This window comes from Didymosphaeria variabile, assembly GCF_027946475.1.
Source record: "Didymosphaeria variabile strain IMI 356815 chromosome Unknown scaffold_8, whole genome shotgun sequence".
NCBI lineage: Eukaryota > Fungi > Ascomycota > Dothideomycetes > Pleosporales > Didymosphaeriaceae > Didymosphaeria > Didymosphaeria variabile.
Window position 1 is genome coordinate 373,647 of NW_026611627.1, and position 21,222 is coordinate 394,868.

Consider the following 21,222-nt stretch of genomic DNA (forward strand, 5'->3'; position numbering starts at 1 on the left):
AAGCTCGAGAAACTCGGGAAAGATTCTGCTAGGCCAGTCCTGATACTGATCCCATCTTCTAGGCTGGCCTTGACATTCGATAATCCACTTCTCGAGCTCCAGAAACGCTTGCCTGTTGGTATCTGCCGGTCCTCCTTCGTCATTACATTTGTTGATATCCTGGAACACGCTGAAAATGACGAAAGATAAGGAATACATTGCCGACCTGTTCCATAAGTCAACAGTTGTCCGAAAGTCAACGATGTAGCCGGGCGGTTGAGGGCCGCGGAAAGGGATGCCGAGCAATGCGGCTGAACGTTTGACGCATCGACATCCACTAGCACTTCACAGGAGTAGCTGCTAACATACCTCAACTTCAGATCAGGTGGACTAGGGACTGATATACGCGCTTCGGTGAGCTTCCAAAATTGAGTCTGGCGGAAGTACGGTCTTGCTGCTTCTTCGATTTGCAACGTGTTTCGCAGAGCCTGGAGCGTCTCGACAACGTTGAAGTGTCCTTCATCACATTGGTTCTGGCTTCCAAATTGAAAGATCAGCATTATGATCGCAAACGCCAGGACCGCTAGCCAATTGTCATCGTTGACGCTAGGTGTTGTTTCTCGGAAGATTCTCGAGGCGAGGAGTTGGTGTTGGTAGGCAGTCGTTGACGGCCAACGTAGCCCACTGTCGGTGTGGTACTTCATGTGTCCTATTGCTTGCACACAATGCTGCAGGTAAGGATACTTGGGTGCCGCTTCTGCAATCGCTCCAGTCCATAAAGCTATCTCCGGAGAGGAAAACCAGGACCCAGGACCTCCCATAAGACTGTCTAGCAATTCGCGAGTCCTTACACAGTAAGGTGCCTTTTTCTCTGTTGGGCTCGATAGAAAGTCTGGGAGAAAAGGAGGAGAGGCAAAGACTACACAATCCGAGGAGGAGCCATGCGAGTCCTGGAACTCAGGTTGCGTTCCCAGAGCCCAGGAATTCGTGGATTCATAGTCCAGCCCCAAATCCGCCGGCGGTGGAGTGGCCGAGCCTTCATCTATCTGAGGCGGATACTCGCAGTTTTCGTTTCGACGCTGGCAATTTGCGCAGGTAGGCTGCTCCATGCCACACTATATATCGTCAGCACCGTGTGTCTTGCAGTCCCGACCCACACGAGATCTCGTACGTACCTTGACCCTTCTTCGTTTACATTGAGCACATCCATTTCGAGACTTGCGATGGTACACTCGTAGACCCTGTTTCTTTCGAGGCATGCGGACCGGCGACTGGGTCGTAGAGCGCTAAGAGAGTGAACGAAAACCGGAACGTAGCGTTATCGAGGACTTACCTGGAGTCGACAGCCATGACTTTTAAGGTACCTATGGTAAATTTAGGATGCTATCATTATCTCAAGACCTGAGTACTCCAACTCAAATGGTGTTGCAAGGCACGCAAGGCCAAGCTGGATAGAATAAATGCAGTGCTGGCCTCGGAAAAGGGAAAGCATGTAGGAAATATGCCTGTTTGGGGATACTACGCGAGAACGAACAGGGTTCATACGAGCAACCCTGCAGCCACGCAGCCACTCTGAGTGCGCATTCTCCGTCCATTCTCCAACCACCCACGCATACATACCGAAATATTGTGGACCGTCTCAGTTCAGCTTATAGGCACCTTTACCACAGTTTGTCTAGCGGGCAGAGCCTCATCGCATGACGCCCCGTCAATAGCCTAGCTGCCGTCGCCTAAAATGTCAATGTCAACCTCCGAACCCCCTCTTTCTATCGACTTGTCGCCACGAAGTACTAAAATAGAGCGATAACCGGCATCTTCGCCCCAATTGGAGCTCTCAGACCCCATCTTTGCGGGATGCCTTTGGACCCGCGCCGGAACTACTTTTGGCTAGGCGACATACACGAGGAAATCCTCCGGCGTTCCAGCTTATGATGAACGAATTAGCGGCCGCGACTGCCGATTACCGACTGAGTTATGGCTGTTACAACCGTCGTTCATTGAACGAGTGTTATGGACCCAGCATACGGCCGTAATCTACCAGTCTTACGAGACAACAATCTTGTTGATATATCGAGCAATGATGGCGAGTATCTATTAATTGCCTTGTTCGACGCGCTTGACATAGTGAGCTCGCCCATCATCCTGTATGTCGATCACACCTCTACGAACGGCCACAGAGTATTTAGTGCGAAAGAGGAACCTGTAGCACTGGTTACTTTGGGGTCGGAAGCGAAGTTCGCGCATCTAAAAATGTAAAATTTAAGACACTCAAGTTCTAGTATCAGTGACCCCCGTGGGTTTTACTGGGACAGCTTTCCGGCCACAGTCAACATCATAACATGGGTCGAAGAGACCATGAAGCTGACAAAGATGGGCCGGGCTTCTTTCAAAGAGGTTCTTCTTGGCCACTGTATGGGCAACCTCACTTTCAATGTCTATCGCTGGGACAGAACTTCCTCCTCTTCTTCTCGTTGGAGTGAAAGCATTTACCGGAAACCCGCGCTTAGGCTTAGCGGACGGCCTTCACAATGGCGGAACATTCTCGTTTTATTCTAAGACAATGACGTCTAGCCTTATCATCCGTACAAGGCTCAGTCGGGTTTCAAGGTACCTAGAGAGAAGAGCTGATTTGAACTGAGGTCCGCCAGCAGTGACTATTGTGCTATACAAAAGTTTCAAGCCACCTTTCCATAGCTTCCTCGTAGAATTTCAGCCAATCTGTGTACTGTAGGAGGCTGATTATTGGCCTATGCTCTTTGGAACACTTATTTTGATAGCTTGGTGCCCTATTTTAACGTCTACCAGGCCCAAACTGTATCATTTAACGGAATTTGGCCAATAATCTACCTCCTATACTATATAGATTCGCTGAAATTCTAGAGGAAGCTATTTTTGCCATGGAAAGGTGGCTTGAAACTTTTGTATAGCACCGATAACGACATGAACTGGTCTTGAACCCGTTATGCAACGGGACCGCGATCAAGATCATCTCCGGAGCATTAAATGACAGTGAGCCACTTGGGCGGGTGCTGTGAATCACAATCCTCGAATGTCTGGCATTCGAAACCGGGTCATGCTGTGTCGAGTGCATCGTCCTCTAATATATGCAGATTGCACGACAGCAACTCCTACTCGTGCGATTCAGGGTCCGACGGCGATCCTGCTCTGTGTGACTGAATGCCATGCTCCTGGCGTGAGCACAATATCTCCTGGCACTAGTCGCTCGCTTCCCCGCATTCACCTTATTTATATCCCTGTGGCCGTCACTATATTTCCGCAACGCAGTCGGAGCTTGGCGGAAGAACAAGAACATCGGATTGGATCATTTGTTTTCGAAAGAAGGGTTTCGAACACTGTAGGTTCTACGCGCTTTCCTTTTACGGCTATATAACGTCTGTTATATTCATTTGCATTTCCTGGTTGGTGGGATGCTGCACCTGCTTGTAACTTTCTTCAACGTCTGTCGGAATATCTTCATCTTGGTCCCGTCTGGGTCACATCGCTTAGTTCGCAGACGGAGGCTCACTTTGAAGCAGACGTACGATACAGCCGCATGGAGGGTGTGGTGTGTGGCCATATCTTAGTGGGATACTTCGAATGGATGGAAATACCCCTCTTCACGGTCCGACGTCACTACGATCCGGCGACCCTGTCACGAGAGGCTGCGTAGACCTGCTTTCTAGTTAGTCGAGAGTAATATGCGGCGGAATACGTACTTGTGCGCTACGCAAAACTGAAGCGACGATGGCACATAAAAGGGGGGCGAGCTGCCATTCAGTTCGGTACGGTCGGACAGTCCTCCTTGAATACAGGACATCGCCTAAATATGGTCTCCTCTTACGCTATGAAGGCCCTCGTGGCATTCTTCTCGGCATCCACTGTGTCCGCTTTCGGAATTGGTACTCAACAGACCGAGACGCACCCCAAACTGCAGTGGAAGACATGCACAGGGAAGGGCGGAACTACCTGCTCCAACGTCAGTGGTGAAATCGTGGTCGACTCCAACTGGCGCTGGCTCCACACTACCAGCGGCACCACCAACTGCTATACCGGAAACACATGGGACACGTCCTTGTGCTCCACCAACGCAGCCTGCGATTCAAACTGTGTTATGGACGGCGCTGACTACAGCGGTGAGTAATTGACCGAGCCAGAAAACACATCACATGCAAGAATCAGACTAAGAAGTCTTCGCTAGGTACCTACGGAATCACCACCGGCACCGATTCGCTGACCCTGAAGTTCATTACGAAGGGTCAATACTCGACCAACATTGGATCACGTACCTACTTGCTGCAGGACTCAAGCAACTACCAGATGTTCAAGCTTCCTGGGAACGAGTTCAGCTTTGATGTCGATCTTTCACAATTGCCCTGCGGTCTCAATGGCGCGCTATACTTTGTGTCTATGCCGCAAAAGGGACAAGGTACCCCTGGTGCGAAGTACGGAACTGGTAAGACGCATCCAAAAGACTCGCACAACAATCGCTTACTCAACATTTAGGATACTGCGATGCTCAATGTGCTCGCGACTTGAAGTTCGTCGGCGGCGCGGTATGTTGCTATATCCTGACATGACCTACAATGCTAACGTGGCAGGCCAATGCCGAAGGCTGGGAACCATCCAGCAACGATGCAAACGCTGGTGTTGGTCAGAAGGGCGCTTGCTGGTACGCCCCATTCCACACCACCTTACCAATGATTCACTAACCGACGCACAGCGCCGAGATGGACGTCTGGGAGGCAAACTCCATCTCCACCGCCGTCACCCCCCACTCCTGCAGCCCCGAAGCCTACTCCGTCTGCACCGACACAAACTGCGGCGGCACATACTCGGAAGATCGCTACGCCGGAAACTGCGACGCCAACGGCTGCGACTTCAACCCGTACCGCGTGGGCGTCAAGGATTTCTACGGCCCCGGTAAGACGGTCAATACCAACTCTAAGTTCACCGTTGTTACGCAGTTCTTGGGTTCCGGCACGACCATCTCGGAGATCAAGCGCTTCTACGTGCAGAGCGGAAAAGTCATTCAGAATCCCCAGCCGACGGTTAGCGGTCTTACTGGCAACTCGATCACCCAGGCGTGGTGCGATGCCGAGGAGAAGGCGTTTGCGGAGGACAGGTATCCGTTCAACGAGCACGGTAAGTTTCTCGGTTCCGTCTTCAGAAGGCACACCTTCCACCTCCATACATTTCTCGAACCCCCCCGAGTCCCTGGCTTTAGCGCTAACTTTCACACAGGCGGTATGGCCTCCATGGGCCGCGCCGGCGGCGCAGGCATGGTCCTCGTCATGTCTCTCTGGGACGACCACTACGCCAACATGCTATGGCTCGACAGCACGTACCCCACCGACGAGTCTGCCAGCACGCCCGGTGCGGCGCGCGGTACCTGCTCAACGTCGTCAGGTGTCCCCGCTGATGTGGAGGCGAACAGCCCGAATGCTCAGGTTGTCTTCTCGGCGATCAAGTTTGGCCCCATCGGGTCGACCTTTGCGCAGCCTTCTGGCTCGTAGGTTGGTAACAATGGGGACTGTATATAGTCGGTGGTAGGGCGGATGGTCGCGTTGGAGGATCGTCTGTCGTGGGCGTGGGGTTGTCGCTCGTTCGAGTCTATCGCTCACTTATCAATATATTCGAAGAGGCGCTATGTTCCATCGTGTTGCCCCAGCCCCAATCTGTTGATCGATCGCCTGATGCAACAATGTCGTCTAAAGGCCCGCCGCAGACTCTAGGTAAATTCAAGCAACCCGTGATGCAGTGCAGTAACCTCAAGGGCGCGAAGAAAACGAATATATCTTGACACAAGTTTTCGTATTTCGTCATTCCTTATCGTTACGTGAATTGCTGGAACGATTTCAGTGGCAGGGGTGATACCCCACCTTGTGTAATGTTTCCTAATGCTTGGTCCTCTGTAGGCATCAACTCAGCCACGTCTATCATGATGTATACCTTCTCCGATTCAACCGATAACTCATTCCAAACATGGCTTCCACGCCCCAGCCACCGGTCCGCTCAGGAGGTAGGGCTCTTGTGTGGACAGGAGATGAGACCCTCGATGACGATGGGAGGAAGACTTATTCGGTCGCGCTCACATTACCGAGGGCGAGCGGTGATTCGGAAGTCAGAGTCAATCTAGATATCTGCTCTTTCTGCAAACGTTTCGAAGATTTCGACTTGAAAGATATTGAGCCGTCTAGTCACCATTGCCCGTTTTGCCGCTTCATACTTCAAGCCATGAATGAATGCCTACATCCACTGGCCCGATCCAATCAGTTTCAACTCGATTGGTATATAAAGTGGGAAGTGGGCTCGATCAATCCTCTTAGTCTTGAAAATGACACTCCGACTAGTTCTGTAGGGATATGTATGTTTCTCTGTTCCAACTTTGCTCAATTTTCATTAGTAACTCTTTAGATCTGGAATTCGCATCACAAATTCTTACCCCAAATGAGGTCGTTGGAGGCTCACCGGCGAGCATAGCGCTTGCAGCCAACTGGCTTGAGCAGTGTTGCGGACGAGATGCAACGCCTGGGCATGCTCGCTGCCCCAAGATAGACACACACTCTTTCAATCTACCTACTCGACTTCTGGAAATCAGTGGCCACGGTCAGCATCTGGAAGTGCGCCTGGTGGAAACAAAGACCTTAGTAAAGCCCTCTCAGCAACGCACGCTGCTATACACCACGCTGAGCCACTGTTGGGGTCCAGAAGGATCGCCTCGCCTGAAGACTACACCTGGCAACTTACGAGCACGGAGATCAGGGATCCCATGGGACACGATACCTCGAACGTTTCAAGATGCAATACTGTTCACTCATGGGCTGGGGGTGAAGTTTATCTGGATCGACTCATGTTGCATAATACAGGATGAACCCGATCTGTCGGATTGGCGTGGAGAAGCGACGAACATGAGTGACATCTATTCCGGATCATATGTCACCATAATGGCTACCAACGCTGCAGATGCCGGGTCAGGGCTGTTTCAGACTGTGCCTTCATATCTTAAGTCGCAGCCGACGATGCCAGTGAGAGTAGGAGAAGGGTATGAAGGGGATCAGGTCGTTCTCTACGCACGGCACTGTCCAGACTATTGGAAAACCGATCAATATCTTTTGATGAACCGCGCTTGGTGTTTCCAGGAGAGATGTCTATCACCAAGGGTGGTGTCCTTTATGGAAGGCGAGATAATATGGCGGTGCCAATCAGTCGAAGAAGCTGAGCTGAGCAATGTTGGACGTCCGGACAACAAAGAGGAGAATTTCTTTTACTTTGATGGGACGCCCAGGCTGTTCCCGGCTAAAGACCTGCCCTTACTTATCAAACAGTGGCATAAAGTCGTTGAAGAGTACTCCGGATTGGACCTGACTTATAAGGAAGACAGATTGCCAGCTATTGGGGGAATAGCTAAAAGGATGAGTATCGATCGCCATGGAGGTTATTTCGCTGGCGTCTGGCAAGATGCAGCACTATATGATATTTGCTGGTGTAGGCCATACGAACAAAAGACTATGAACGCAGGAGCATGGCCCAAGCGAAACCGAGGTCCTTCATGGTCTTGGGCTTCTGTCGAGGGTCGGGTCGACTTCAACTGGACCCAAGACGATCTCCAGGGTCTCGTCACACTTCATGCTGAGGTACTGAATCTAAGTTGTGACTACGTCGACTCGGAGAAGCCATTCGCAAGTGAGGCAACTGGCGGCGTTCTCAAACTTAGATCCCGTCTTCTGTTGTGCCCGGTAGAGCTATGGAATCTACCTCGTGGGGAATCGGAGGGATTAGGTGGTTGGTATATCTACAAGGACCCGGGTGTCTCCATTGTAAATGTTTCTACGATATATCTGGTGCAGATCAGCCGTGACGCTCGATGGGGGAAGTTGGTAGGTCATGCTGTGAATCTCATCGTTCGGCACTTAGGTCAGGCTGATGACGTGTATGAACGAGTGGGCCTCGCCGAATATTGGTGTCTTACCGAGGAATGTCGAGAATATCCAGAATTTGGACCAGAGAAGACTATCACGATCATCTGATTCGGTGGTATCTCGGGCTTTTGTCCACTCTTCGAGCACTTCAACGTTCGCTATACCCTTCTATTCGCTCAGTTTGGATTTTAAGATGTTATGCAAGGCAAAAGCTTGATCGATTAGTCCTCGGTAGACAGTAAACAATCTTTTTGCGCCCAGTAAGTGATATACAAGCATTCTAGCGACCCTTAGAAACAAAGCAAAGCAAACCACAAACAACAGCGGCTCTTGCGAATCCTACAGTGCATAGTCCTACCAGGCCGCTTTGAGGCAAATCAGATTAGATGTACAATTTCAGCGACGCTTACGAAAATCACTCTCTACATTCCTTTTAGTCCACTTTGAAGCAAAGCATAGCAAATGAAATTCACAATTTCAGTTGCGCTTGCGAACACTACGGCCCAGTCCCTTTTAGTCCACTTCACTAGGGCTAAAGTTCACCCATTCTATTGAAGTCTCGTTTTTGTATGGCACAGAAAGCTGAGTCGCCTGATTAAAGTACAGTACCCTCTGAGATAGATATCATGTATACTTGATTTTACCCTTAAAGGTTACATTCACGTCCTTTGGGCACATAAGTACTTGGGCAGGTACAGATTTTGGCCATAGTGTTCTAAGCAAGGCAGACCAAACCAACAGTTCCAGCGGCCCTTGCAAACCTTGGAATACTGCAGCCTTCAGTCCTTCTCGGCCGCTTTGGAGCCGAATAAGACCAATTAACAAATAGCCACCACACCTTCTGCGTGACACAGCGGACCCCACCTTCGGGCGTACCTCATCCTGAGAGTCGAGCGCTGAGCGTGTCCTTGCCTCCCTGTTTTCTTCGGCTCAAGCAGGCACGATGCGATAAAGACCAGCATTGCCCTCACATCATCATTAACACCAACACACGTATGAATCGACAGAAATTTATTCCCATCAAATATGTACATCAAGTACACCAAATATATACAGCGAACACCCCACCCACCCATCCCAACCACACTCCCCTACGCACGACTCATACGGCTCCTGCTCGCCCACCCCCAAGCACCCACACTCCGCTTACTCATCATGCTCACGCTCTCCGCATAGTCGCTCGTCCCCTTATCAGGCTCCGCATCAGTAGGCGTACAGCTCATCTGCTCGGTGCCCAAGCTGCCCGTCACCGCGCTGAAATGCATCTTATCCTGCGTCGTAGCCAGCATATTCTCGGCGGCCTCCTCCGTCCACCCGTTGATGAAGTCGCCGTGGCTGCAGAACGCGTTGCCGCACGCGAGCTTGATGGGGGCCTCGCCGGACCAGCCGTCGGGGAGATCGCTGCGGAGGTCCCAGCGGATGGAGAAGCGCAGCTGGGGCATGGACTTCATGCCGGTGGGGCAGGAGCCGCCGCGGCGGTCTTTGTACGCCGTCTCGAGGGTGTCGAGATTGACGCAATTTGGGAAGTATAGCAACTGCTGGACGTGCGTGCTGCAGGTGCTGGAGGGGAAACCGTTGGAGTCGAGGGCGACGTCCTCGGATTCGCAGCCCCAGCTGCTCTGGGCGTTGGCGTCCATTTCGGCTTCCGATGTGGCGGTCGCTTTTCCAGCGACCATTTTCAGGTTCTGCGGGATGGCGACCTCGGCGGGGGTCTCGCCTAGGTTGTAGTACGCGGAGAAGCGGAACATGCCCATGGGTTGGTAGGTCTTGCCGCCGTCGGTGGTGTAGAGAGGGGTAGGGACCCAGTAGGCGGAGAGGTCGTTGGGGTTGTCGGCATTGGTGCATCCGGCTTGGAGTTCGGCGGAGGTGTTCGTCGACGCGGTGATAGCATCAGAGCCAAAGATGGAGTGCAAATGAGACTCGCTGTAAGAGCCCGGGAACACAATAGGGTCGATGTTTTTGGTCATGAACGCGCTCATGAGGTTAACCTGCGTATACGCAGTCGCCATCTGAGCGAGCGCCGCAGCGCTGATCAACTTCGAGAAAAAAGGCATCCTGTGCACTTAACGAATGGATCAATTCAAATGAATGAAGAAAAGAGTGAAGGGTGGGGAAAAAAACGAATGTAACGGATGCGCTGAAGAGCTGAGGGCTGGAGAAGAAAAGCATGTTGTGAGGCAGTGCATATCTTATATGGGAGAGTTGGACGGAGGCTTCCGTGGGGCTATCTCCACCCCATGAATGGCAGAGGGACGCATCTCGTCCAGACTCGTGGCTTTCATCTTGGCACTGTTTCGCCTTCCTCCTTCCCAGGTCGACTTTTCTGTCTTGAGATTGCGCACCGCGAGCCGTTCCCGTTCGCTTCCCACAAATCTTTAAGCGCATAAGATCTCGGGAAGTCTTGCTCTCTTTGCATGGGCGTTTGTTACTGGACAGGGTCTGTTATTCGTGGAACCTGCGTAGCGCGTCGGACGTTGACGAAGCGAGGCGCTTAGTTCCCGCGATTGACAGCGTTTTGAAACTAAACGCTAGGCCTGGCTCATTTGGTTTCAAACCGTCGAACAACTTGGCGGGCGTCGTGAAGAGATAATATTGTGGAGATAAGCTTATGCGAATGTGCAGCGTCGCGAGCCTTAATCTCGTACATGTAGACGGCAGGAAAGATAGCTGGAATTCTAGTCCGAGATCTCAGAACGAGAAGCTCCTTGCGGAAAGTGCGCGGGATTGTAGATTTTTCGTTGTACGATCGGTTGACGCTTTGTCCGTCTCCTATCAGGTTCGCGCCACAGGAGCTATTGTTTCGACGCAGAGATCCTTTTAGCTCATCTCCCTATTGAGTAGGGGGATGAGCGTGTGGCAGTAAGACTGTAGCCGAGTCCTGGGTTTGACCCAAGCATGTTGGATCTTTTGCGCGATACATGCGAGAATGACATCTCGAAGATTTCAAGAAAAAAGTCAAGGAGGAAGCTGAGCACTCCAGACACTCAGGGCCGCTGACCATATATATGAGAGAATGTCGCAATATGCGCTATCTCGCTCGAATATGCTCACGTAGTATTTCCATGGGATGAGCGGACGAAGCGGCCTGGGCTTCAGAACTTGTCGATGTAGCGCGTGTCAAGCCATGTAAGCCTTAGGTTGGCAGATCCAGTATTACATGTACCGCTTGTTTATTCGCCAGTCAGGGTTGCCGTTTAGCACAAGTATCTCGTGCCACCACGAAGATTGACCAGAGATCCCCCGGATGGTGGAGCTCGCGAAGTTGGCTCTCCAATGAGACATCTTGGAGTGACTTGGCTATGGTGAGTCTCCAAACTGCTACCCGCTAGTGTATCGCCGAAGTCCTCACTTCGAGGAAGTCAGTTCAGCTGGCGCCTAATCTAGGTCTTCGTACACCTCATTCTCAGTAAAATCATCCTCATCCGCCGCCGCCGCAGCGGCAGCAAGCAAGGCCTGCGCCTGCGCTTCCCAGAACATGGCATCCTCTTGAGCTCCATTCCCTTCAAGCTCCTCTGCCAGCACGTACTCGATGTCACCCTCTTCGGCGTCCATCCAGTCCTCGTCCAGATCTTCGTCCAAGTCGTCAAACGGATCATCCCACAGAACACCGTCATCCGACTCAATCATGACCGTGAACGCCTGCGGCTCGTCGTTGTCGCTTTCGTCAGGGTCTGCTTTTCGCATACGGTCCCACAGCGCGTTGAGCGAACGCGCCACGTTACCTCGCCAGCACCGGACATCGGAATCCGTAAGCTGATCTGTTTCCGGCAGCTCTCTTTGCTCCTCCGGTACGGTAGTCGTCAGCGACTTACCTTTATATTCATCGTCCGGTAATGGCCTTCCCTGCAACCAGGCAGAAGTTTGGGCATATTCAAGATCGTGAGCTCGCTGCTCTGCTTCAAATTCTGCGGCCCAGTTGCGGCGGAACCCAATCTCCTCCGCATCATACATGCAGACTAGTTCTGGGGGAGGCTCGCCATGGAGGACGGGAGGTATTAAGCCAGCCCTCCAAGTAGCCTCCAGAGTGACCTTGAGATTGATGCCATGTTTGAACAGTTTGTAAGCGATGCTGTGACGCTCCCTGAGGGCCTCATCCTCGGCGATGTGGTTTGCCCTTGCTATCGGCATCTCTTGGGTCGCGCCTTGCACGAAATCCAAAGTTCTCAAAGAGGCAAGATACGTGTATGGTTCGTATGGTGGAAGAATTTCGAAGAAATCTTCGTGTGTAGGAGCACCTGAATATGCAAAACGGGTGACCCTGGGGCGAGGGTTCCGGATCTGCAGCGTGTGTAGGTTAGGTGGAGCTTGTGTATATGAGAGGGCGATACTGCGATGCAAGAACGAGCATGTGTCGACACGCAGTACCTTCAGACTGTGAAAGGCCCGCATACCATCGCCAGGAATCGGGACAGGCTTATGGTAGTTCGCATTGAGCCTCCATGCCGGATCATGGTGTACTAGGGTTTCCAGCGAGTGAGCGACGTGCTTCAACGCTGCAAGGGCAGCTTCTGGGGCCCGCGTCAGCCTAGGATTCGCGCTTCTACCCTCGTTAACGTTGTAGACATTCTCGCCCAGTGTGAGGTGCCTGAGATTCTTGGGCGTCGCGAGAATTCTGCCCAAGCTCTTCGGCTCGAGCTCGCACTCATCAAAGACGAGTTCGGTGAGCGGGGTCGACTTCGCATACGGCTCGAGCTCAGGCAGGTCTGATGGTAAAGCGAGGCAGGACACGTGAAGGTGGCGTAGGGTAGGGTGTCGAAAGAGGCAGTGGAAGTCCCCGAGGCTCCAGAAATCGTCGCTCACACCATGTGTATGAATGACAACTGCTATGCGTTAGCGATGCAGCACCAAAAGGTATCTTTGCGGAGGCGAACATACGGCTCTCCAGTCTGGACAGTCCAACATCTCCCGGCTCATTCATACTCCCTGCCACGGCTTTCAAACTAGCCTTCTCCAAGTGCATCCGGAAGTTCTCCATGTCCTTCAAGACCCACTCATCTCCGCCCTCATCCCACTTGTAGTTGTCATACGGGCTTTCAATCTCCCAGCTACGCAGCGCCCGCATGTGCCCAACACACGCATTGAACACGGAACGCTCATCAGCGGTAGCGCCGAGGCCACCGTGGAAACGGTACAAGATCTTGAGCGTCTCAACGGAAGCGACACGATCGAATCGGCGCGTGAATGCCTCGATGATAGCATGGAGATCGTCTGTAGAGAGGAGCCCAATCTTTGTATATATGTGCTTTTCGGCTTCGATCTGGAAGAAACGGCAGGTGCGTGCAAGGGCGCATAGCGTTTGCGCGTCGCTGGCGAGGTGGGACACGACGTGGACGAGGAGCTCGTCGGGGAGGTAGAATAGGCTGTTGGGTTTGCTTCGATCGGTGGCGGCGAGTTGAGGCGAGGCTGACATGGCGGGCTGTGCTTTTCTATTGTGCGACAGTGATCCTGGGTTTTGTGAGCCTGGAAGCAGTGGCGCGCAGATGAACGTATAGTGGTGAGGGGTGACGCGTGCGGTTGGCGCGTGGGGTAGTCCGCGCCAAAACCTGCCAGCTTAAGCTCCAATCTAAGACAAAGCTCGGGACAAACGCCGCGCAGGTTAACCAAGGGGAGATCTATGCGATGAGTACTTCAGGGGAATTGTCACCAGCGCTTGGCCTTCGCTCTGAGCATGACCTTGGTTTCATCGCTCGCCAGGTGCTACTAATTACTATGATAGAAGATGACGCGAGCAGCATGACGGGAACTCAGAATTGCAATTACGCATGAGCGAAACATTCAAACAATTTGTATGGATTTTGAACACTAACTGCTATGGCGCTGATGCTAGAATGTGTCCAAGTAAACCCCAGATCCAACCAGTATGAAAAGTCGGGCGGACCTTGTCAACGCCTAGAATGCAACATGAACGCCGTGAATGATCCAACAGTGAATACCGATGGGATGCAGGGGTATATACATAAGGAAGGTTCGTATGAATGGGGTCTTCAAAAGTGCGGCCTGGCAACAAATTCGATCGGAGGCCTGTATGTGCTGTTAGCCTTGATCCGGAGATTTGTTGCTTGGTGATGAGCATCGCCGTACTTGGTTTATCTGGCGCACCCGTGATATTGCGCAGAGCAATATACCTTCTCCCTGAGCGGGAGTGAGCGCTGTTCTACCGCGACGGATTATAAGATGAGGCTTACCTCGTGAGACAGGTCCCATCAGCCTTGGTCCTCCGAGATTCCAGTAGCGGCGGGACAAAAGGCAAGGTGAAGGCAGAGACAAGGTAGCCAGTCATTAGGGTGGCTTTGAGTCTGTAGCGTGGATCGCGAGGAAGGTGTGTCGAATAACGACGGAGCTGGTTGAGAGCGTGTGTGGCGAACATGTTGAAGTCGAAGTTTGATTTACTACCGCGAACGGTGGTGGTTGTTCAAAGGTGTAGCTGTTTCTTAGGTGCAATGCAGATGTGGATGCTGTGAATGGTGGATGTGGGGCTGCACGCAAGTGGGGTTTCGCGCGTTGTTGATGACTTTCGGCTGCTCCCGAAGGTCAGATGTGAATGTGCAAGCAAGAGAGCGGCAGCAGCTCGTATATGAATGAGGGAAGCCGCAGCTGCCTACGCGGCGGCGCGTATGCTTTAAAGTGTGCGACCAGGGTCCGCAGTACTCACAAGGCTGAAGCGGAGAAGTGCGACGAGTCAGAGCGCAAGGCTGTGTAAGGGCGGTTTGATGCGGCTCTGGAGGAGCTCCTCCTTGTTGACTACGAAGTACTGCGTAAATGGTCGCTGGCGAGTGGCTTTAAATACGGCTTGCTGTGTAAAGCGAGTATGTGATTGGCAATCATACGTGACAGCACAGGCGACGAAAAGCAGCTGCCTTGAATATGTACTGTACTCGGTTGTTGATGTGGGTACATGTGGGCAGCCGCCGCAATGTCAGCCCACCCTCATGTGAGAAGCTGCCCAACTCGGCAGCTCTGTCAGCCCCGGCTCGAACGACGGGAGTCGCTGGTAGGCTGAGTACCTTTCGAGACCGTGCCATCACGAAATCTTAGGCCTTCTTGCGTGTGCGAAACAATGGGCCACGCGTCAGCAGCATTATGCGTCCTGTGATTGGCTCCGCGTTTGGGGGCGTGCGACTTCCATTTCAACCTCCACGAGCCTCGCGCAACATTCTCGTGTCTTGTTATTCGGTCGGCGGGCTGAGTTGCTGCCACGAACACGTTGCATGCAGGGAATAGTTACCGTATAAAGAGTGTATTAACCCTTCTAAGAAGTAAATGTGCCTAATGGAACCTCACTCTTACTCGGAGTCGAGTTCCATACCATGTACTCATACTTATCCCTTCCGCGGCCATTCAGACCAGCCCCAAGCCTCGATCCCACCCATCAGCCCGTCTATCTCGTTCTTGACCTCCTGGAACCGCTGCACTAGATCAGGCCAACCCTCAACGTACGCAGCATAATCCTCTAGGTATGGGAACCGATGGCTCATGTCTAGTCGCAAGCCAAGATTGAGCCAACTATCCCAGTTGTCGAGTGTAGGCTCCATTGTGTGCACACTCTCCAACCAAGCCCACAAGCCCAGCTTGTTGGCGAACACGAGAGCAGAGAGGACTTGCTGCAGTCTCACCCCCTCTGCGTTCTGGATATGAATCAACCTAGGCTCCCTTTCATCTTCGGGCTCACGGTCCCTGATTATCCATTCGTTGGGTGGAATGGAGATAATGAGATCGGTAACCATCGGTTTGAAGCAAAGATCATGCTGTAGTCCGAAGCACTCCGCGACCTCTATAGATTTCTTGAGCGACTTGACATGGTGGATTTCCATCACCATGTAATCATCCCAGCAGCTCCGCGGCACTGCATATCTATGCACAATGTTCACATCCAAGAGCAATTTGCCCCCACTTCCCCTCCAACAGGTATCCACGTCTTCAAGGAAGCTAAGCATTGGATGCAGAACCTCGCGCCGGAGACGGGTGTGAAAACCCTCGCACATGTGGCAGTATATTTCTTGCAGAGAAATAGGCCAACCATTAGGAATTCTGACGTCTCGAAACGAGAAGCGCACCCACCACACATCGTTGCGGTATTCCTCCATTGCCTCGTCGGCGCACTGAACACAGAGCACTTGTCCTGTGACGCGGTCAAGAAATTTCTCGAAGTATTGTTGAGATGTCTGGAGAACTGGGAGAGCTGGCAACCCTTGGTAGTGAGTGCGTGGAATGACTGCCGTGGATGCTGCCAGGCTAGCAGTCTCGAAATGCGGATTTGGTTCCTCCCCTGAGATGGGCGTCGGAGTCTTATATAGCAGTATTTGCAGCTTGGTCGAGCCTTCGATGAAGGCGCGCCACGTCTCGGATACCTGGGAACAATAGAGAATGTCGATATACGGCAACTGGACGAGAATCAATTCCATCAGCTCGTAGATGCCAGCTAGAGTTGTGCCAGCGGATGGGGGAACGTCATCGTGGATAGTCCTGGGAGTGGTACTGTAAGCGTCGTGCGAGAGTTTCGCTCGTTTGTTCGGCGGCATTGTAGTATGTTTGAAGATGTTAGTGGTACGAAAGATAGGAAGTTGAGGAGCGGAGCAAGAGCCATCACCTATATGTAACGAGAAATGAGAGCGTGAAGAGGCTGTATTGTGATCCACGTAGTGACTACTTGCGAGTCAAGTTACGCGCTCGATAGAAGACGACATCAGCAATTGAACCTGATGTATTCGAGTGGTGATATGGTGCACTAATTGCATGTTTGTTCCTCTTCCATTACTGTTGCAGAAATTCCTGGCTCCGGCGTGTTCCACCAGAAGATATCGTACCAGTTTTATCGGAGCTGCCGAGTGATGTGACCAAAATGAATGGGATTTCTCAGTTTTTACTGACAATTTTGAACTATAATTTTCGGTTGTGCAGATAGCATAATCGGTTTGCATGTGGTGAGTTGAGACGCTGAGCCGTGATCAACGGTACAGAGGTGTTTGCCTGCTGAGACATTTCGGAGCTTTAGTGCAACTTAAAACATTGAAGGTTGAGACTTCTTCGCGATGTGTTATTTGACATAGCTTCCGCTCCAATGTGGCAGGCACGTTCCGATAAGCGGTCTGAGATCAACGTTGGAGTGTCCGTAAAGACTGGGCCAGTGCAGATATCGGCAGTATGAATATATCCTTTTCCTAAATAATATCCTGAAGACGAAGATGGCAGAAGATGGTTCGCGAAGGGAAGGACTTCCGATTACGTAATCATCCCACAAGCGCAGATTGGGCACTAGCGCGGCAGTCGTCACCAAGTGTCATCGTTCCTACATACCTTCCCTCCAACCTCTGGGATTCTATCGCTTCGTAGTGTCAACTATTACGTCTGCTTAGGGCCGCATTCATTTCCATTCATTAGAATGTGACACGGTTGCGCAATCACTCTAGCACGAGAAGGGTATTCTTCAGGAGCGATGTCGTCATCCGCTCATGTTGCTACCAGATATTCAACATCACGATTTGATTCTACGCTCGTTCAATAGGCAGCCTAAACATCATCAGGACCTGCAAGCCCAAGCGCCTGCCTTCTCGTTGGAGCATCCGCCTTGAAGAAAGGTTTTTCTGCCAACGCAGTCACACGAGTACCGTGTCTCGGCTCGCTGCCTTCATAGTCCCAACTCGCATTGTGGATGGTGATCCTGTTATCCCAGAGCGCTGAAGAACCTGGAGTCCACCTGAAGCGCACCTGAATGTCAACATTCTTTTCGTACACATCGTACAGGTAGTTCAGGATGACGTCGCTCTCCGCCTTGTCCAAGCCAACAATTCTAACTGTCATCGCTCGATTCACCCACAGAGCTTTCCAGCCAGTAGCAGGATGCACTCTCACGAGCGGATGAATGCGCTCGATGAACTTGGGACCCGCCTCCGGGTTGGTACGATCCAGGTATGGATGTGCGGACCTGTACACAGCTTGTTTCCCATCGATTATTTTACGGAAGTCAGGAGAAAGCTTCTCATACGCAGCGTATCCTTCGAGCGATTAGCTGCAAGTCGAATTGTACCACCACCATACGTACCTGAAGCCCAAAGTGTGTCTCCACCAACTTTTGGAATCGTGTCATTATGGAGATGGGTCACACCGGCCGGTTGACGCTCGTGAACGAGATCGGTATGCCATCTCGACGCGCCACCGGTCTGTCTGAAACTCGCTGGAAACTCGGTCGCCTGTAACGCAGGCCAAATGACGGTCGTTCCAACGACGCCCGGTACCGAAGGAACTTGTGGCTAGTAGGTCGTCAGCGAGAAAAATCATAACAGAGCAGTGCCTCCTTACGTGGACCTCGATCTCTCCGTACCACTCGCCAAGCGCCTTTTGTTGTTGCGGAGAAATGTCTTGATCTCTGAAAAAGACAACACTCCTCTCTGCGATGAGCAAACCGAGCTCATCCTTTTGCTGATCTGTAAGATCCTTCAGCTGCAGGCCGACAATTTCGGTGCCGATATGAGCAGTGAGGTGAATAACCTCTTTAGCTGCTGAAAGCAACGCCTTTTTCTCGGGGTCTGCACGAGACCCTGGGTCTACATGCTCGCGGTCGTAGTCGCGAATCTTGATAACATCATCTAGATATAACGGCTTCGCTGGACGATATGGATAGCCGTTCGACAGATCGATACCCGCTTTCTCGAGCCTCTTACGCGCGGCTTCAGGGAGACCTAAAGTATCTTTCTTTGGTTGAACTGCGTCCTTGATTTCTTCTGAAATTGGCAAAATAAGACCTGGAGCCATGGTGATTGTGAGTCTGATGAGAAGTGATGATGTGTAGGATAATTCCTTGAATCAACTTCCTTGGATTACTGTCGCTCATATACCTTAGTAGTCATACATTGACGCGATCAATTCCATACACTAGCTTGCGGGGTAGCTCCCACGCGATTCCAAACAGCTTCAATCACATCATCGGCTGGGATTATTGCGCGCTCTATTGATTTTCAATCCTTATCTCTTCGGCCCAATGTCAAGTCGTATGCAGTCTACGAATCCGCGAGAGTGGCGTGAGGGCGGAAATGCCGGAAGTTGCCATCGATACTTTGGATTGCGTTCGCAGCGACGCACGCAAGTGGAGTCAATCTTTGAGCCACTCGAGCCCATGTTGGACGAATTGAGCACCATGGAACATCTGTGGTGCTAAAGAATACCTTTGTTGGAATCCGCTCGTGTTGTTACACAAAGTCGCTCAGGCGGGAGGGTGTCAGCCTCCAGTGGCACGTTTGTTGTGTCCTTTAAGCTTGCTGCGGTACACTGAGCAAGATTTTGGCTGTTTTTGCGCTGTTCACCATTACGACATGTCCGCATCAACAAAGCGCGTTGCTGTGATAGGAGCTGGAATTAGTGGAGTGGTGTCTGCTGCTCACCTGAGAAATGAAGGACTAGACGTAACAGTCTTTGAACGATCAAGTGCTGCTGGTGGAGTCTGGTAAGTGTCGTACATCTGGACATTGCCAGCTCTGAAGTTTATTTCTAGGCTTTATGATGAGCGAAGACCACTCGAACCCGCCTACCCTTCCGTTCTGGCGTCTAAAGGAGAGCTCTACGCAGATGATCCAGCCCTGAAACTTACTGAGGCCGAGACACAGGCGGTACGACATGCTCCACCTGGGTAAAAGCATCGCCTTCAAAATAACAACGAGCATTCTAACCACCGACCAAGCGCAGACCTTGCTATGTTGGCCTGAAAAACAATGTTGGTACACGCCTGCTCACGACCACGCTCAATCCATTCCCAGCTGGGACTGAAGACTACGTTAGCCATTCTGTTCTGAAGGATTATATCCAGGATACTGCAGTAAAGACTGGAGTGGAACGTATCACGCACTATGACACGGAAGTCAAGCAACTGTTCAAGATCAACGGCAAGTGGAAAGTCGAGACGGTAGTATTGGAGCGTCGGCCTTCAGGTACCACAGAAAGCAGATCAACAACCTCGGTATGAATCTGATCTCACGAATATAGGATGCTTTGATTAAGCTTATTGCTCTATAGACATTTGACACTGTTTTTGTGGCTTCAGGTCACTACCACGCGCCAAGGGTACCCGATATACCCGGCATTGATGAGTTGAAACGACGATTTCCGACCAGGATACAACATTCAAAAGGATATCGGACGCCCCAGCGCTTCGCAAATCGAAACGTGCTTCTGATCGGTGCGAGCGTATCTTCAACCGATATCGCTCGGGAACTTGGTCCGATCTCCAATACCATCTATCAGAGCCATCGTGGTGGTGCATTTGATCTGCCAGCCACTCTGCTTCCTGATAACGCAACCCGGGTCGAAGAAGTTGTGGCTTTCGACTTGCCAAAGATTAATACCGCGGTGACTGATGAAAACGAGCCACTTCCGGTGACCATCAAGCTCAAATCCGGCCAAACACTATGCGGGATGCACGACATCTTGATATGTACCGGCTACCATATTACGATACCTTTCCTACCTGATCTGCACTCTGACAGCACACCTGCCGCTGACGCATCTCCCACCACACTTGTCACAGACGGAACACAGCTGCATAATCTTCACAAGGATATCTTCTATATTCCAGACCCAAGTCTGATCTTCATCGGTGTTCCATACTTTACAGCTACGTTTACGCTCTTCGAATTTCAGGCCATGGTCGCAGCGAAAGTTGCCGCAGGCAAAGTAAAGCTACCGAGCGAGAAAGAGATGAGAAAAGAGTATGAAGATAGAGTCGCACTCAAAGGCTACGGCAAGACATTCCACAGCTTAAGAGAAAAGGAAGTCGAATACGTCAATGAGCTCCTAGAGTTCGCCAATCCGCAGCTGGAAACGCAGCTGCTTGGGCACACAGAGGTTTGGCATGAGGCAAGAGCGGAGTTGGTCGCTCGGATGCAAGCCATGCGTGCCGCCGGACCCGGTCCTGTGAAGGAGTTGGGCGTGACCTGCGCGTAGGGTCAGGTCCTTTTTAATGCGCAATGATGATAAATGTCTGCTGTTCCTTGTATCGACAACGCTTCTCGGTCTACTACTAAAGTGCAAGCTGCTCGATTACTCGGTGTCGGTCATTTATCTATGGTTATCCCCGGGCACGCAATATGCATAGACCTTTGCGCTACAGCGGTCAGTACTCATTGGTCGCGACTCAGTAATGCGGTACTGCACAACCACCACGTTCGCGTCGTGTCCCCAAAGCAACGCGCCCCAATCGTAGGGACTGTCCCCAGCTCGCACTTGTACCCTGCAATGACGTTTCTCGGCTTCGGCCCGTTGCCATTCACATGGTCGCGGGGTTGTCACGGTGTGGGGAAGACTGCCCGACCTCCAAAAACTAGAGTATTGAGTAATA

General features: G+C 51.7%; 6 protein-coding genes across 6 annotated transcripts; 2 read left to right on the forward strand and 4 right to left on the reverse strand.

Moving 5' to 3' along the window:
* Positions 1-3,823: 3,823 nt before the first annotated feature.
* On the forward strand, positions 3,824-5,492 carry CEL1_2 (Esterase/lipase/thioesterase; the record flags this gene model as incomplete). The annotated part of the gene is made up of 6 exons (XM_056219093.1): positions 3,824-4,112; positions 4,178-4,432; positions 4,483-4,532; positions 4,578-4,648; positions 4,700-5,121; positions 5,221-5,492. 6 exons carry the CDS (start codon positions 3,824-3,826, stop codon positions 5,490-5,492), a joined length of 1,359 nt encoding a protein of 452 aa, XP_056066220.1.
* A 3,497-nt stretch (positions 5,493-8,989) lies between these two features.
* Positions 8,990-9,952, reverse strand: N0V89_010350 (uncharacterized protein; the record flags this gene model as incomplete). Its single annotated transcript, XM_056219094.1, has 1 exon — positions 8,990-9,952. One exon carries the CDS (start codon positions 9,950-9,952, stop codon positions 8,990-8,992), a length of 963 nt encoding a protein of 320 aa, XP_056066221.1.
* Positions 9,953-11,273: 1,321 nt separating this feature from the next.
* N0V89_010351 (uncharacterized protein) lies at positions 11,274-13,308 on the reverse strand (the record flags this gene model as incomplete). Its single annotated transcript, XM_056219095.1, has 2 exons — positions 11,274-12,721; positions 12,774-13,308. 2 exons carry the CDS (start codon positions 13,306-13,308, stop codon positions 11,274-11,276), a joined length of 1,983 nt encoding a protein of 660 aa, XP_056066222.1.
* A 1,909-nt stretch (positions 13,309-15,217) lies between these two features.
* Positions 15,218-16,417, reverse strand: N0V89_010352 (uncharacterized protein; the record flags this gene model as incomplete). The annotated part of the gene is made up of 1 exon (XM_056219096.1): positions 15,218-16,417. One exon carries the CDS (start codon positions 16,415-16,417, stop codon positions 15,218-15,220), a length of 1,200 nt encoding a protein of 399 aa, XP_056066223.1.
* A 988-nt stretch (positions 16,418-17,405) lies between these two features.
* On the reverse strand, positions 17,406-18,647 carry N0V89_010353 (uncharacterized protein; the record flags this gene model as incomplete). Its single annotated transcript, XM_056219097.1, has 3 exons — positions 17,406-17,890; positions 17,938-18,145; positions 18,195-18,647. 3 exons carry the CDS (start codon positions 18,645-18,647, stop codon positions 17,406-17,408), a joined length of 1,146 nt encoding a protein of 381 aa, XP_056066224.1.
* A 557-nt stretch (positions 18,648-19,204) lies between these two features.
* On the forward strand, positions 19,205-20,828 carry N0V89_010354 (uncharacterized protein; the record flags this gene model as incomplete). Its single annotated transcript, XM_056219098.1, has 4 exons — positions 19,205-19,335; positions 19,384-19,434; positions 19,575-19,845; positions 19,902-20,828. The coding sequence occupies 4 exons, from the start codon at positions 19,205-19,207 to the stop codon at positions 20,826-20,828; spliced, it is 1,380 nt and encodes a 459-aa protein (XP_056066225.1).
* Positions 20,829-21,222: the final 394 nt, after the last annotated feature.